The sequence below is a fragment of the Athene noctua genome, chromosome 14, assembly GCF_965140245.1.
Source record: "Athene noctua chromosome 14, bAthNoc1.hap1.1, whole genome shotgun sequence".
Taxonomy (NCBI): domain Eukaryota; kingdom Metazoa; phylum Chordata; class Aves; order Strigiformes; family Strigidae; genus Athene; species Athene noctua.
This window is the reverse complement of record NC_134050.1, coordinates 9075049-9092811: the sequence shown is the minus strand read 5'-3', so window position 1 is coordinate 9092811 and position 17763 is coordinate 9075049. Positions and strand designations below refer to the sequence as shown.

Here is a 17763-nt window from a genome sequence, read left to right as displayed (position 1 = left end):
CATGATAATGAAAAGTGGAACTCATGACGTCCTCACAAAATATAGTCTTCAATATACCACAAAAATTCTGAAAATGGTATTAACAACACAAAATAATTTCCCCCCACATTTCCCATCTACATTTTATATCCTTATATTCGAAATTCCTACAAAGGCCCAGCTGGGGGCACAGAGAGCTCAACTGGAACATGTCCATGAACTCCATGAAAAAGTAACATAAAGATGAATTTTTAAAACACCCTGTATGTAAACTACAAAATGGTATGTGCTGTCAGGATTACCGTTCATGAACAATATGTGCCAGCGCTATTGGACTGTTTATTAAATTTGCCATTTAAATTTAAACACTTCAGAGCATGGAGAAGCACCCGTCTTGCCAGTCACCAAAAGCGGTTTTAATTACATGGCTGAAGGGAGACTAAGCGAGTGCGTAACAGCTCCAGGAACAACTGTAACACATGAGCAGACATAGTCTTTTGAATGACACTGCTGGCGTGCCCCAAGTTGTAGATGTGCTCCATGAACTACAGATTTTCAGAGTTAAGCAAATTAACCAGCGGCTCTCATTAACGCAGCCAACCTTAAGGACATTTGAAACTAGGGCATGGAGTGGGGCATCAAAGGGGAGACAGGGTGCTCTCAGTTGCAAGTATGCATGGGCTTGTTGCCACCAAAATGTCCTAACATGTTTCCCTCGTGTTATTTTCAAAACAGCTGCTGCCCACTGGCACTGCTGAAGTGTTTAATTACATGGAATAAGTGTTGCAAGCCCGCTGCTGCTCCTGCCTGCATGCTGAGCCATCAGCACAGCCACCGAGACGGGCACCCTCTGGCCCCAGGTGACAGGACACCGACCGCAGCAAGGTGGGTCCTTCCCAGCACCTACACAACTCATTTACCACTAGAGTCTCTCCCTTGACCTTGGTGAAGCTTCAGTGCCCATCTCCAACACAATGTTTCTGAAACCACCCAATCAAGACATATATGATATCTGAATGCCTACAACTAAACATTGGTTTCACATGCCCTTTCCTTAAGCAGGCAAAGGAATCGGCTCTCATTTTATTTTCAGGGTGCAACAGCAGCTGGTACCAAGGAAAACTGAGGTGGAAATACTTTTCTAAAGTCCTTTCCAAAACATCTGCATCTGCATGCTGGATGATGGACCATGTCCACACACTACATGACGCTGGGAGCAGACCAGGAATTTCACATTTCAGAACCAGTCAGGAGTCAAATATTTTCCAGTGAAGGGGCAGCCTGTACTTCTTTCAATCAATTACCTGCCTATTGGAGCTGAGTTACAGCCTGTGGAAAACACTAATATTAGAAATCGTACGGTTCATAACTCTTATGGTCCAAATTCATTATTGAACACATAAACCTGGTGAGACAAAGCACATCTTCTCTTCTATCCTGAAAAAGGGTTCCTGGATCCCATGCTGCAAACTCCCAAGCAGCAAGTCCTGCTCACATGGCAGCCTTAAAGAAAAGAAACAATATCTGAGTGCCTCCTATGTTTATAATTATAGCTTTAGTAACATTCCACCTCCTTTCTGATTTTTTCTTTCAGGCTCCCTTTTTGGCCTCTCCTCGGTGACAGCCTCTCAGACATTTCCAAACTCTAACACATACTTTGGTGACTATCAGTTTCAATTACTCCAGACAGTTTTTTTACTTGATGGTTGCCCCCCCCCCCCCCCAACCCCCCTGAAAAGTAAGAGCTGCAAGTTATTCCTTCATAAAGCCTATAAAGAGAGTTTAAAAGATAAGCTTCTCTTTAGTGCTCTCAGAAAGGTTTAGTATAGCAGCAGGTTTTAGACATCCATGTACGCACCCATCAGTTTACTTTTAGCTGGACTTTTTGATTGCGTTTAAATTTTACATGCACTGAGTAAGGAATGACAGGATCGTCATTTTAAGCCGTAAGACTACTGCATATGTTAGGGTGGAAAGAATAATGCGACCAAGTCCAAGGAAAGGTGAAGGCTGCATGTGGCAGCCTCATAAATGATGGACTGAGTGTTTAAGCAAGAGACTAGTGAGAATGGAGCAAAATCTCCTGATGAGCTAAAGCTGGTATCACTGTAAGATCCCCGCTTCTAAACCACAGGCAATGGAAAGCAAAACACTTCATTGATGCGAGGGCTCAGAAATGCTACAGTTATAACTCTCATGGTCCAAGTTCATAATTTTACTGTACAAATTCAGGGAGGAAAGAGAAATCTTTTCCTCTTTATTAACAGACAGTTCCTTGATCCTACGCTGCACACCCCAGCTGCTGTGAAATTTCACTAAAATACAGAAAATGCAAAGTGAAACACTTGTTCACACAAAGTTTGGTGAATTCTCACTATAAGACACCAACCAATGCAAAGAGCTTTTTGGAATCAAGAAGGACTTTGACATGTGTTATAGAAAAACAACCTCTCAAACACTTTACCAACCAACCTGGAACTCAGACGTTTTGAACCTGAAAGAAGGTTCTTCAGGGGCAAATTATCCTCTCTTTGCTTGGGCTTAGACTTCTTGCCCCCTTCTCGGAGGAGGCTCTGGAGGCAGACTGTGGCTTGAGGGAGCTCCAGCCTACAGGAACATGCTGGTGTCCCAGAGTGAATTGCTGTGCCCTCCAAATCTGGTGAGTAAATATTCCAATGCCTCATCTATCAACAACGCCACAGATGTATAACGAATTAGTCTTGTATAAAATGGGAAGCTAGAAGAGATTGAGCATCACCCAGATTTACCCACTTTCAAGAGCTTTTAAAAAAAATCCCCTCCCTCCCAGGTGCAGCTTCTCTGGGCAGCCCTTATGCTCCCACGTTGGTCCCAAGAGGATTCTTACATTTCTTCTGGTCCTGAATTCCCCGTCCCAAACGAGCCAGCCCCAGAAGGCAGCAAGCCACTGCTGCCGCACAGCTGCCTATCTCTGCCTCTGACTCACCGCTCCTCCCCGGTGCCCTCTGACCGTGGGAAGCGGTGGGAGACGAGGGCACTCAGCATCTCTCGGGGTGCTCAGCCTCAGGATGCGTTTGGTGCTGTGAGAGTGTAGCTGGATGCAGACAGACAGCAAAGCACCAGCTGCCTGCAGCAAGCATGCTCAGGCACTGGTTAACAAACAAATTGTTTCTTTTTTGGAGACTCCAACGTTTAAGTCTCCTTTTAGTCACAAGAACTTTTTCTGATAATCTATGTTTTCAGACATCCGATCCACCGTGGAACAACCATATGGTTTGGGAGTCTGCTCAGTTGTGCCAGGGAAGTCTTTGGGCTTGCAGGGACCCAAGGGCTGCCACTGACCTCCACCAGTACCGCTCTGCGCAGGAGTACTCACCAATACTCTCAAGTGCTCACCTGACCAAAGAACAACATGCATCCAGAAAGAAAAAGAAAAGAAAAAAAAGAAAAAAGCTGTATTCTTCCACATGAACCTTGGGGACAGCTCGGGAGTATCATCTCTTTCTTGCAGACAGAGACCCAGTAGCCCCCAAGCTCCCAGAGATCCCTCTTGGCTCCAGGGGTGCAGTGTGTGGTGGAGGGACGGGAGTGCAGAGCACGTCTCCCACAGCCAAGGAACTGACACTCCGACAGCACCCAGCTGCTCTCTGCATCCACTGCTTCCTTCCCAAATATAACCAGCTACTTACCCCAAATCCCCAAATTTAACAAAGAGCAGGGGCACAATTTTTTTGGTATGAAAAAGGGAAAGTATCCAGAAAAAAAAATAAAGAGAACGGACACAAAATTAAACAATCTACCTTAAAATAAACTCTGCAGTATTATCTGTCTCTTGTCAAAAGTTATTAGGGAATAAAAGTGACAGACTGTCTACTAAGATACACCCCATGTCCAAGTGACATACCTAAAACTTGTCAAAGATTTTTCCTCTGTTGATGTGTCTGCTTATCCTTAGTGCCCACACGTCACACTGCTGTATATTCTTGTATGGTGGGAGCAACTGATTTATTTGTCAAAGGGAAAGAACAATTTTTCCCACCTAATTTTACTCTCCTGATCCAAGAGGTATTTGTTCCTCACGTAAAACAGAAAAGTCCTTGACTAAAACCAGACTTCACATAATTATTTTTCCTTAAAAATAAAAGTCAATACAACTGGCAAATGTGAACAAAAATGGAACTGATCTATCAAAGAACTGTAAACAGATTTTCCTCCACTGCACATTTTTCACATTAAGAAATTATTACTGGTCAATATTAAAACCAGACAAATTATGTGGTGCTTTGGTGAAAGAGAGGATAAAACAACTCATGTGGACAAGTTACAGGAATGGATAAACGAGATGTTGCCTCAGCCCAGACAGCAATTAGCTTTTGGGAACTTGGTGTCTGCTTTCCAGCCTTTGCTGAATGTTGCAAGTCAGGCCTCTATATAACGTATCAAATCAAAACTGAAACACCAGTCTTGGCCAACTTTGGGGGCTGTTTGAAAACTGGGCTTCAACCACAGCTTTGATGTGGTTGTGCACTGGGTAGATTCTCATGAAGTTTGAATTCTCATTAAAGCTGCAGAAGGGTAGTGCAAGGACACTAGAAGAGTTCATGTGAAAAGTTCTGCTCTGGGGGTAATGTGGAAAGGGTTTGCTATGCGGTGGCAACATACAGCATAACCAAAAACATCCAAAGAGATTAAAATAAAATTTGCAGTTGAATATCTGTACTTTTTTCTTAGAAGAAAGTTTAAATGAAAATTAAACCAAGCAAATAAAGTGAGCTACATCTACTGAAACCCAAAGCATATGGATAACAGGAAGGAGTAAAGAGCAAGAGAAATGCTTCACACTGAAAGGTGCACCCCGGGGGTGCAATTACACAAGAACTGAAGTGAGTGCAGTTGCGTGTCAGAAACCTGTCTACACCTTATCAGATTGACAGATGGAGAGAGATCTTACTCATTTAACCTTGGTAAGAGCAGATTAAGCACAAAATTTCACTTAGTTTCTTCATCTATTTGTTGTTGGGGAAAATTTGAAACTCTCTCTTCCACACTGTGAATATCTACTTTTATTTTCATTTAACTTAATTCAGCTTGAGTGATAAGAAGGTAACCCGACAACAGCAAAGCATTTCTTACCCAGTGCTGTGACAAATCCATAGCCTGGAGTACTGGGACATCCTGCTTTCCTAGAATATCCCCACATTGCTTCACAGGACTGTATCATCCAGTTTTAGAATTGGTATTGAGTCAACCAGAAGAGAAAAGGGCCTTCAGATTATGAAGAAAAACTTCTGGCCTTCCCAAAGGTAGTGCAGGAGGTAGTTCACAGCTGAACCCCATGGTCACAGAGGGTTTCAGCTTTTAATATGGTTTAGATTAAAATCCTATCTGTCTCCACAACTTTGATGAAATTTTTATTTTCTGCGTCAAGGCTGAAAGCAATGAACTAAAACAAAGAACTTGACACGTACAGCCTCCAATATACAAACAACTGACTGTTTCCATAGAAAATTAGAGAACAGAGAAACTGAAGTAACTCTAAAAAAATGAATCCTAATTTTGTAATAAAGGCCACATGGTCCACTCAAGTGAGTGCAGAACTGTGGAGGCATAACTGATTAGCTTTAACCAAACACCACTACTGATTTCATCTGTGACTACATGCATTTTTTCATCTCAGGAGACATCCCTGTGTCTCGGTCAATGGGAACTGCAGGGCTCACCTTCTTACTTAGCAGAGCATTTGCGGAATTAATTATTGAACACTTAATTAAATCAACTATTGAATGAACTTACTCCTAAGTAGAAGTTCATGAAAAACACAAAGCAAAACCACCCCCATTGCCTGAATTTTTGTGGTTGAATTTCAATCTCTTATCTGTACTCACTGGAACAATTTTGGTCTGGGTTGCACACAAACTTATTTTGTACACCAAAGCTGAATACAGTTCAACAAAGCAGAAAATTAATAGAAATGCCATTTAAAGTTAAGTATTACAAACACCTTTTGTGAAATGTTATTATCATTACATTGGACTCCCGATTCTGCCCTAATTTGGTAATAAACCGATATTCTGAACCCCATCTTACAAATACCACAAACCCAAACTCGACCTTGCCTCCACTGGCCATCGTTATTAGCAAAAAGTCACTGAACAATAATGCTGGCATTGTAAGTTCATGCAAAGAAGAGTACTTGCAAAGGTCTTGGATGTGAGCTGAAAACCCATTTAGTTAAGAATATTTTATTATGGAAAAGAACGTGGAAACAGAAAAAAAGTTAAAATGATAAAGAGACCTGAATAGAAAACCCATGGTTAAAAATGGAACAGTTGCTGTAAGCAGATAGTTCTGTACATCCACATCTGTTCCAGTTCAAAGCAGTTCATGTGAACCAGGGGAAGAAACTATTTTTTTCCTTTAGCTTCACTGCTGCAAACCTATCTGCATTCAGGCCAGGGCAGAGAGTAGGAAGAGGGAGAAACCACCACCAGTGGACTGGCTCAACCCAAATTTCAACGAGATGGGGCTGCCACTGACATCTCTTCTTACATTCCCCCCCCCCCCCCCCCCCCAGTATTAAAACACATTTGGAAGAAAGCCGCAACAGTTGCAAACATGGCAATTAAAGTTTTGCTAAAACCAAGGCACCTGTAGCTTAACAAAAGCCCTTGTTTTGTTCCTCTAACTCACGGATAGTTTCTGTTTCACTGTCCCTTTTGGGGCCACTTTGATGATAACGTGGGAAAAGCAGGCAGAACAGCCAAACAGGGAAATAAATATATAAAGCTAATGAGACTGCTCCAGAACTCATTCAGGTTTCAGAGGAGCTTAAATTTCCTGCCTGGGGATAGCTGAAACACTTTCCCTACCCAGTTCAGTCTCTGTTTCTGTAATATCCCCTTTTCTCCACCTTTTGAATCTTAAAACAAAATTGTTTAAAAAGGGTAAAAAAAGAGAGCAGCTGCAAAAATGATGTGGTGCAAAGAAACAGAAAGAGCAATGGTATCAAACCTGGGAAAGTGTAGAAGCTGAAATTAGCTCCCTGTTTTGGTTTGACAGCAATATCAAACTCCAGAGGAGGGACGTATATTCCCCTGTAATAATCTGGTTATGAGAAATCTTTATTTTCCTACTTACATTATTAAATGACAGCACATATACACCCTTCATGCAGTGCATGAGATTTAAATGCTTTTTTTTAACATCAGGTTGTTCACATTGAGGTTGAAATATGTTTCTTAGTGTCCCTAATCGTACTTGCCACCTGCAAAACATGAAAGCTTCCCGCAACCAAGTCTCTGTAGGCAACTCCTGCTACTGATGGACAATGTGCTTGAGTCAGTCAATACAAAGTAATTGCCGGACTGAAATCAATCGCAGGCTCTCAGGAACTGCTTTGACTAGATTTTTACTTTAAAGATTTAGTGCCACGGCTGGTGAGATGCTGAGCTCCTCAACTACCATTAGACATGTGCTTTGCTTCCAAAAGTAAGACAGATGGCAAAATCTCAGCTGAATTCCAGAGCAGTTACTGAGAAGCTACCTGAAACGCAAAGATCCTCCACTACAGCTAAATAGTTCTTAAAACCCCTTACACAGATGCAGGAATGAAGGTTCAGGACTGTATTGTGAGGTACAGTTCATGTTTGGTGGAGAAAGTGCTGCGCAGGGTGGGAAGCGTGCTGAAGACTTGCCTTGAAAACACAGAGGCATGGAAGCCGTCGGGACGCACGGGAGGGTCTCGCGCTCTGTTGCCCACTTCCCACCAAAACCAGGGCTATTTGTATGCTTAAGTGCTTTACTGGACAAGGGCCAGAGGGCATAGCAAATTGCCTCAATGAGCTATTTTGAGAAAATATACTGAAGACAAAAAGGGAAAGTTTTCATTAATTTATATTATCAAGACAACAAAGATCTTGTTTTGGAAACCAGAATCTGGCTCTAGCTGAAAGCTTGTTAGCAAGATGTTACGAAGTTTAAAAATTAAATTAATTCATCTGACATTTAGAAACTATTAGCTTAAAAAGGCTTAGATTTGGTTTATATGCCTCTGGTATGTACCTGTTTAAAATCTAAATCAAAACCCGTTTCTGCTCTTCCAGTAGAATGCAGTCTTTGGCTTTTATTATCCAAATACTCAGTTATATTGTCAGATGGACCTAAATGTTAAGATTAATTAGAAATACTTTATCACAACACATAAATGACAAGTTGTTAGGGCAGTGTAAGAATGGTACCGGTGAGCACAATTTCTTTTGCGGTCGATAACTTGTCATTATTCTTAGTGTGTTTGAGACCAGATTCATTCTCAAATTAAATCGATCAGCTGCAATTTAAAAAAATAGGCTATTTCATTTAGGCCAGATTTTCCAGTGTGATGACACTCAGCAGTTCCATGCAAAGTAAACAGCAGAGTGAATAATCATAGCCCAGTAGTCTAAACTCCAAATCTGAACTAAAGAGCACCTAGAACACTTTTACCCCATTTAATCTGGGGCTGATACACGCTGCTCTCCTTCTTCCACTCTCACCTACACAGTGCACACAGTCGCATCCTGGACAAGTACTATCTTCTCTCAGCTGAATCCATTTCAAGTGAACTAAAATGACAATTCTTGTTTTCAGTTACCTGTCAAACCCATACATTCAACATATTCATTCTTGCTATAAATGAAGTTCTGCAACAGCAAATAAATGCAATGCAAAAGGAGTTGATGGGCTCTCCTAACTGCTCACTAAAATTTATGAAGTCCTTGAAGATCTGTGGGTAAAGAAATACTTTGCACTTCTAAACATGTAAAAAAGGGCTAGAGCATGACTTCTGTGTTCAGCCTTTGCCTCTCAACCTGGCTTCCTACCCTGTGAGCAAAAGGAGGATCTCCTGCATGTACAATTGTTCAGAAACAGGACCTGTTCCTGTTCTGAGAGCCCAAACATTATCTTACATCTCAGGGCACACGGAGTAAAATATTCCTACAAGGTGACTGAATTTGAAATACAAATCTGTAGCATAGAAATAGTTGTCTCTGTTAGCAGAAGTATGACCTTACAGCGTACCACAGGCTGTTCTCTTTTGCCTTTTAGCTGGCCTCAGCTCTCTGCCAAATGGATTATTGACAACAATTGTAAAGATGAAGTAACATTTCAAATCTATGTCCCTGTTGATGTCAGCCCTAGAAGACTCTTCACAGACAAACTGACAGAGCATGCAAACACAACCCCACTAGTACAGTGCTGATACCTATATCCCCAGAAACCTTGAAAGTTAGGGATTACTCAAGTCACATGCTACCACTTTTTATCAGTTATGCTGATAAAAAACCTGGAATATGTTGACACCCACTCTTCATTATTCTGTTTGTTAGCAAGTCCGCTTCTCCCATGGGACACAGTCCTATTAGCCACACCTCAAGACACAGGTATGTGTGCACACAGAGCTCCAGACAGCACAAATCCGTATTATCCAGTATACCTTACAACGTGTCTTTCCTATTTAACATTAACATACATTATAACATACAGATGTGCTGCTTAGCAACAAAGAGGGGTACTCCCAAGATACGTTCTGGGAAGGAAAATGATGCTCAGCATGTTTTAGGTCAGATTATTTCACATTTCTAATGAGTAGACAAAATTATAGCATGTTCTGCTACTGTTGTATAGAGCAGCCTTAAGTTTTAGTAGGCAATCACCACAGAAAGGAGACCATTTCCTAAAAATCCCAATAACATTGATTTATTTTCAGATCTGTTTGATTCAAGTTTATGACTGGTTTGGGGCACACTATCAGCAGCATGACAAATTGACTATATGCCCCAGGAGACTATATTTGTTAAACTATGTTGCTTGAGCTGATTAAATGAAAGTAATTGTTGCTTTGGATGTTGGTCTGATCAACCTTAAGGGTAGTGGGAAAGGCATAATTAGCTGGAACCTCACCTGGGTTTTATTATTTTAGTGATAAACTAACCTTAAAAATCCACTCTATTTTTATTTGTTTTTTAACTCTTTGCACAGAGCTGCGAGGTTTTACCACCTTGGAAGAAGATGCAGAAACTCTTTCTTTCACCTCCGTGCTGCCTATTTTGCATGCAAGACCCCCGAGCCACAACCCCCGACCTGGCCCTTTCCCTCCACGAGCCCCGGGCTGCAACTCCTACACCTGGCTAAAATCCTGGAAAAAGCCTGGCTCCACATCCTTACTTTGTGACTCAGGCTCATTTCTGTTTATACTCTTGTGAGCTGAAGAATGACGATGACTAGTAGCTATATAGATAAATAAAGTATATTAAGTCACAGGAAGTAAAAAGGGAAAACCATTAATTTATTTTTAGAAACCTGTTCTTGCCATTCATCAGAAAAAGAACATTCAAAAGTATGCAGCAAGATACAAGCATCTGGATGAGGTTTGCTGACCACATACCAACATTCAGACTACACACAGAGAACCATTTTCCTTCTTTAGACCAGTCTCAGACTCCGTGCCAGGAACACAGGATACAGACAATAATGTAGTAGTTTCCACTAGCGAGCCTCGGGAAAGGGTGCTTTCACCACACATGCTACAGCTGCTTTGACACGGTCTGCTCAGTCGTATCTTTTCAGTGGTCCTACAGCGGGTATCTCCCTCCAGATACCTCATGGCACCAGCCGGTACATCCCGAACTGTCATACACACACCTTCCATCAACAGTGTCCATACCAGGTTAAACACAAGAGAAAAGGTCTCAAGGCCTAGATCAGCTTCTCCACATAAATAGACTGCGTCAGTGCTAACCAAAAACAAATAGGTGATTTAATATGAAGCTGGATGCTCAACTCCCCAAAAAATAGCAGCAAATGCAGTATGCCCACACAACCCTTCTTTCTCCTCTGCTTGCTGGGCTGCCAAAATAGCATCCATCAGTAGAAAAACTTTTTCAGGACAATAGTGCCGCAACACATTGTGATGTAGTTAATGGTATTTGCATAAAAGCTTCCATCTTTTGCAGTCTGCAGTAGATTTCTTCTGGGCAATCATGCCACAAGCATAAAATCATACCATATTTTGAATCTTTGCCTGCCAAAATCCAGGAAGAATCGCAAAGCACGTTCATTGACATATCTTGCGGTACATCATCAGCCAAGATACTATAGCACAAATGATCAGACAGAAATGCAGAATAGGTTTTTCTTTGACTCAATGCTGTGCTGGACATGTTTCTGCCACTTTCCTTACTTCAGAGCAGTAAAAACTAAAACTTTGAGAGACGCTTAGCCCTGAAACTTCCGACTTGGCTCTTGTTTCTCTTTAGAACAATTATAAAACTCCCACAATACCATGTTAAAAACAAAAGTTTTAAAATTTATTTAGAGGACTCTGAGTTCATTACTTCTACCCCTATGATGTTGCTGAAGCCAGTATCTGCTCACTTCCTATTCGCTTTCTAAAAACGTGTCCCAAATCTGCACTGGAAATGTAATTTAGTAGCCAACCTTTTCCCTCTTTTTACTCAGCGAGTGCTGCGAAATGTGTTTCTCTCTTCCTGGACAAAATTTTTGTTAGTGAACCTTACTTATCAACAGAGATCCCTACTGCATATTCCAAGTTTGTTCTGCAAGCAGGACATTAGCTGACGTCAATGAAGATGCAAGAGGCAACAAATATTTGCAATGTGTTTAGAAAACAAAGTTTTTTCTCATTCTAGTACATACTCATCAAGTTTCTCCCTACACAGGATACAAACAGAGGGAGAGGTAAGACAGCAGGACTGGGAACCAGGAATACGTAACCTGTAATCACTAATGTCATGATGTAAGTTAAATAATTTATAAGATGTAAAAAGAGCAGTTAATGCCTGCAAACCACTTAGACTTTCATAACAGATTTCAGATTTTAAAACTCACTTGGAGCACTTACAGTCATGTGCAAAAAGTCATAGGTGTTTGTGTCAGTTTAAAAAAAAAAAAAGGTTCTATTTTTCAGAGCTGCAGTTTGAAAGGGTATTTCAGTGATTATATATATTATTAATACACCACTCATAGGAATAAGAATGTACATCCAGGTCCTAGCACAGATACAGAGCTGCCAAGAATAAATCAGATATGCAGATAAGGTAAGCAGGCAAAGATACTAAAGAGGAATGGCACTGGCTCTAGCATTACTACTATCTTTTCATCAGTTCAAATCTGGAAATAGTTGCTGTAACGGCTGGAAGGACTGACTGCCAGCAGAATGTTCAAAGATGTGAACTGTGGGAGTCCGAAGAAGAGAGAAAACACTGTCATGTGGGCCAGCCGCAGAGGAGACGCAACGCTGCTCTGGGGATGAGATACTGGAAACAGCAAAAGAAGGTGAAAAGGCAGAACACGCGGTGCAGCACAAAGAAACAGAACAAACGAGAAGCGAGGATGTACGCAGGGACACGGGTCAGCCGTCTGCAGATAAAGGCAAACGGATACAGGGAGGTTAGGGGGCAGGGAGAAGGGCTGGCCCTCCCACCAGGATGTAGTACTACTTTCAGAAATAGAGGGATGAGGGATACAAATCAAAGGCTAAACCAAATAAATAAAAATCTATTTCCCTTGAGGGCATGTGGGCTAGCCTGTAAAGCAGTGGTGGTGACTAATGCAGCCCAGCACGAGGAGCTTTGCTTCCTGCACATTCAGAGCCTCCCAAGCCAGGCAGCCATTGCGGTTGTTTCTAAAAGGCCTATATTTACCATAAATTACCTTGCAGCGACAATGGAGACACCACTATCTTTCTGCTCTTCAAAGTACCGGAAAAAAGTTGCGCGCTGTTACTCACATTACTCTGTTAAATTACTTAGATCTAACAGCTGGCACAAGATGACTTAGCACCACTGAAAATAACACTATGATAGGGTCCCAGCAAGGCACATAGGCTGCCAACGCCTGAAAATTTGTAATTTGTAAAACCCCTCTTGGAATTTGTACCTATGACAGAACTGTGAGTCCTGTCATAATCTCAAGTTTGGCAGCAAACACGGGTGAGGTCAGGAAGGTGAGTATTCCCATACCAGCACCCACTGCCCCAAGATAAACTGCTTTTGTAGTCCCTGAAAGTAAGCATAACTATTTTATGCCACTATCATTAACTTGGCTTGTATACTAAAATATTAGGATGTGCTCAGAAGTACTTTTTCAGAATCCTTGAGAACACTTTGAAGAAATAAAAGAAGTGGTGGCTTCTGTTCGTGGAGCTCATCAGTCTAATGATTTACCTATACAGTGACCCAACAACTCTGTATGAAATGAATGTTTGATAGCTTAAGCACCTCACACTCCCCATCATCTTGCCAAAGGACGATGCCAAGGACTTTGGACATTCCCTCCTCTGAAGCCTGCTCAGTGGTTTTGGCTTCCTCTGATCTCGTCCCTGTGCTGACCACCCTCTGCAGCAAACGAGGACACAGCAGAGGATTCAGCCTTTCAGAGGGTGGTACAGCGCAAAGATTTACAAGCACCGTGATAATACAGAGCAGGATACTGAGCTCTGTGCAGAGGCTAACAGGATCTCTCTCCTGAGAAGTCAAACCTTGCTGTACAGTGCAATACAGCCGTATATTTAGCACTATGCTCTCAGTGAGAACAGCTTCTCCCTCCTTTGCCTCCTGGAGAAGTCTCTGGTCAGGAGTGTATCAGAGGGCGGCGTGCCGAGGACCCAGCTGCATAAGACGCCAAGCATGCCCCAGTGGGTGCTAAGTATCCCCACTAAAACAGGGGCAGATGAGCAAACAGCATTCGTCAGCCTTTCACACAGTAAAGTCCTGAAGTCTGTCATGCCTGTTACAGCCCCTTCCTTTCTTCCTTTTCCCCAAAGTGATCCTAATTTAAAGCGAGCCTTATTTTCCAACCACAGCACGTCCCCAAGCATTTCCTTTTCTCAAAATCACCAGAATCCAAAGGGTGTAATTAAAGTCAAAAGGGACATTTTTCCCTTCCTGATGCCAATAAATACTGCTACTTCCCAGGGTTACTCTCCTGCCTTCTGTTTTGGCATGCTACTTTTACCCCGTATTTCATGTCATACCCGCACAACTGCAGCGTGTAGCCATAGAGCTACACGTACCTTACCAGCGCATCCACACCTGACTCTGCAGTGCCCCACTTCCCATCACCCCAATGCTCTGCAAGAGCCCTCACTGCCTGACAAACTGCCCTGCTTGCTGTCAGTCGTGTACAGGACAAGGCACAAGCCTGCAGTCCAGCACAAAGTCAGAGCTGCAGCTTCAGCTGCATATGTGCTCATCCACAGAAATTAATAAGTTATTACTACAAATTAAAATATTAAGTTAATGACGTGCATGACTGCAAGTTACAGAGCTGGAAAAGAAGTCCTAATTAAATCAATACAGTTATTAGTCCCTTGTCATCTCTGATTAATTATTAGCTTAATATGCTTCATCATTTTCACTGTGAATGGAAATAGCTGCAGTGCTACCATAGGAAGCAGGGTAATACACATGAGAAACCTAGGGAGCTGTGCTGAAAGTCCCAGCTCTGGACTGAACAGTGCCTTCCAGAGGAAAAAAAAAAGGGGGGGGGGGAAACATTTCATTTTCTAGGGTGATAGTCTGACAACATTTAAGTCAGTGACAAAAATCCATCATGGTTTTCAAAGGAGTCAAATGTTTGCTCAGGGAAATTTTGATTGCTGTAATCTAGGGGGTAAAGACTTGACTCCTATTCCTGTGCTTCGTCCTGAGCACTTGTCCCAGTACCTCTAAGCCTTTCTCAGAAGTGACAGAGTATCACCGTGCTCCTTTCAGAAGTCAGCATGCCAGTACCTTTCCACAGAGCCCACCCCAATTTTCACCCTCACACCATCTTCATTAGATGCACTCAATACCCCAGAACATAAGGAAGGTATTGGCACAAAATAAACTGGCAGGCATCAGCTGTGATGTCTGGGTCCTCAGAGGGCACAGATGTAGCTAAGGACACCTGTCCTTTCATGCCACCGAAAGAGCCAAAAATAATGTACTGAGGTCACTTTTTTCCTTGCTAGTGAAAAGTAAAATAGTACTTTGGATGTGACTGGTAGTATTTACCCAGAGCTCAGGGAGTACAGACTCGCCTTCATTTTCCTGTTTTCTATCATCCTCTCACTGACACCAACTCTTCCCTAACTCCTTGTAACAAGCAAGTTTCCTTAGCTGTCCGCAGGAGGCTTTCTGAGTATAAAGACAAGTGAAAACATTGAGGACGGGTCTCCACATGTCTCTCCAACAATAAATGCAAAAGTTACCATAGGACTGGATAGGATTTGTACTGCAATACATGGATCCGCTATGTAATTAGACAGGAGTTTCATCTTTTAAACAGCTTTTACAAACAAGCTCTTTTGGATAGGTTATCAATAGAAATACAAACATGCACTTCCGAGAACAAAACTGCCCCTTGAACTCATTAATGAAGCTGGTACACAATGTTCATGCTCCTAATGGGTGATTCAGTAAATTAAATAGAGAATGTCACTGTAAAATACTATGTAAAGTTTCTCAAAGATAAAGAGCCATTCAATTTCTCAGGACTCTCACCCTATCACTGTGATTACCTCACGATAAATTGCCACCTGCCCCATGAGTAATGCCCATTTTCTCATTTAGTCCTCTTACCGATATCTGTTAATGTACTGCGGTAACACTTCAGCTTCCCATACTTTACTTGCTTTCCATTTCAGTTTTAAAAAGTTTGAGCTCCTCCTTATTTTAATAAAGAAGTTAACATGGGACAATCAGTGGCATACAGGAACCCTGTCCCCTGGTATTTAGATATAAAACCCAGCTGGTTTGTGTCAAACGTTAAAGAAACAGCTTTCTTTTCATTCTGAGTGCTCTCACTAGCCTACGGTTTGATGAGCGTACAGCATTTCTTTTAGAAATGGGCTGAACTCCAGTGAAATATTTGGCCATTTAATGAGTAGACTCTAGGATAACGGTTTTCGTGGGAATGCAAAAAGAGGGAGTAAAGAAAAGGGCTCCCCATGCTATTCTTAGCTGCAAACAGTTAGATTTGGAATTTTGATTGTAAAGCATGGAATTTATAAATGGTGCCATGCTAAATTTATTTCATTTGTATACAATTCAGCTGGATAATCAAGCGTGTTCCAGTATGTTCCTGGTTAGCATCTCAGTTCTAGTTTTATTGTCTCTAAACTGGTAGAAAAATGCGTTCAGTAAATAGTGCTTGTAAAATTTGTGTTCCGATGCGTGTGTGTGAAGGTTTTATATACAAAGTGCATGTGCGTGAAGATTTTATATAAATGCATATGTGGGTGCACATGCATGCACACAGACACTGAGAGGTGATTTATTTCTAGAGGGAAGCCAAGGAAATTCCCACCCCCTACCATTTAAGCGATCTGCTCTTTGGCTCTAAACATTCTGTAACTTCTCAGCCAAGGAATGTATTTTCCCCTTCCAATATATATAATTTATTTTGCTGCACACATTAGTTAATGATACAGAGATACATGATTTAGCCAGTTCTGAAAAAACATTACTGACAATCTGAGACAGACCCATTTCATTTTGTCAGACCTTTTTTTTTTCCTCCCCCCCTCATCTTCCGCGGCACAGTGTGAATTAACAGCCATCATCAACTCAAGGATTTATCCCATATACTTTGTACTCCAGCAATTTTTCATAATTAGATTGGCTTCCCGGGGTTAGACGAGCTTTTAATTACTATTAACGTAGGTAAAGAGGACTTTATACTGTTTTATGTTTGGGGGGGCGGGGGGGAAGACGGGAGACAGCTATTTTATTTCACTGGTACTTTGCGGAGATCATTCCTGGATTTTTAAAAATAGTTGATGAAAAGCTAATAATAACCCCCTTACCGGGGCGCTCGGGGCGGGGGCCGACGCCAGCAGCCGCCCGCCCGCCCACCGAGCCCGTTTCCCGGCCGGGAAGGAGCGCACCCCCGGAGCACCCCATCCCCGCACCTCCCCCGCCGCGGAAGACTTACGCGGTCCCCAAGGCGCGGCGGCCGGCAGCCTGCGCAGGTGGATCTCATCCTTATCCATCTCCTACCCGAGCCCCGCAGCCACTTGGTACCAAACTGAACTTGCCAGGATCCCTCCTCCTCCTCTTCCTCCTCCTCCCTTTCCCCCCCCTCCCTTGTCTTTTTTCGGGGAGGGCGCGTTCATCCAGCGAGCAGCGCCGCGCAGCGCTCCGCCGCCCCCCGGCCACACTTTAAATAAGGGCGCCGGGCGCCGGCCCGGCCCGCCGGGAGCGCGGCCCTCCGCGGGGAGCCGGCCCTCCGCGTCACGCTGCCGCCGCTCTCTCCCCGCCCGCCCGCCCGAGCGCGCCCCTCCGCGCCCCTCCGCCCCCGCGTACGTTGCGCGGAGGGAGCTCCGCGCCTACCTGCGCCGGCAGCGGGCTGCGCTGACCTTGGGCGCTCCGCGGCGGGCGCCGGAGCGACGGCGGCAGCTGCCGGGCGGGGGCAGCGCGCCCGCGAAAGGTCAGCGCGGCCCTGCGCGCCCGCGGCAGGGGAGGCCGCGGAGTGGCGGGGCGGGGGGGGCATCACCACCGCGGTTTCCTGGAGCTGCGCGCCCCTGAAACGAAGCCGGTTTAACCGTGTCCCCGGTCGGTTTGGGTTTGGTTTAGTTTTGGTGTTGGGTTGTTTTTGGTTTTTGTTTTTTTTTTTTAATGGTTGTTAAAAATTCCCGTACCTTTCGGTTTAACAGAAATAAAAGAAGAGAAAAAGAAAAAGCACGTCTTGGCTACCAAAGTGAAGGCAGCAGTTGTGGCTGCCGCTGATAACTCTTCCCCTCATGCAGGGGACGGGCTGGATCTC

General features: G+C 43.3%; 1 protein-coding gene across 2 annotated transcripts in view; it reads right to left on the bottom strand.

Moving 5' to 3' along the window:
- Positions 1–17034, bottom strand: part of ANO1 (anoctamin 1) — an 81493-nt gene extending 64459 nt beyond the window's left edge. For both annotated transcript variants that reach the window (XM_074917816.1, XM_074917817.1), the window contains exon 1: positions 16933–17034. In XM_074917816.1, coding sequence (XP_074773917.1) covers positions 16933–16990 — 58 coding nt within the window. In that variant the 5' untranslated portion in view covers positions 16991–17034. The remainder of the gene's footprint in view (positions 1–16932) is intronic.
- Between the last annotated feature and the right edge of the window lie 729 nt (positions 17035–17763).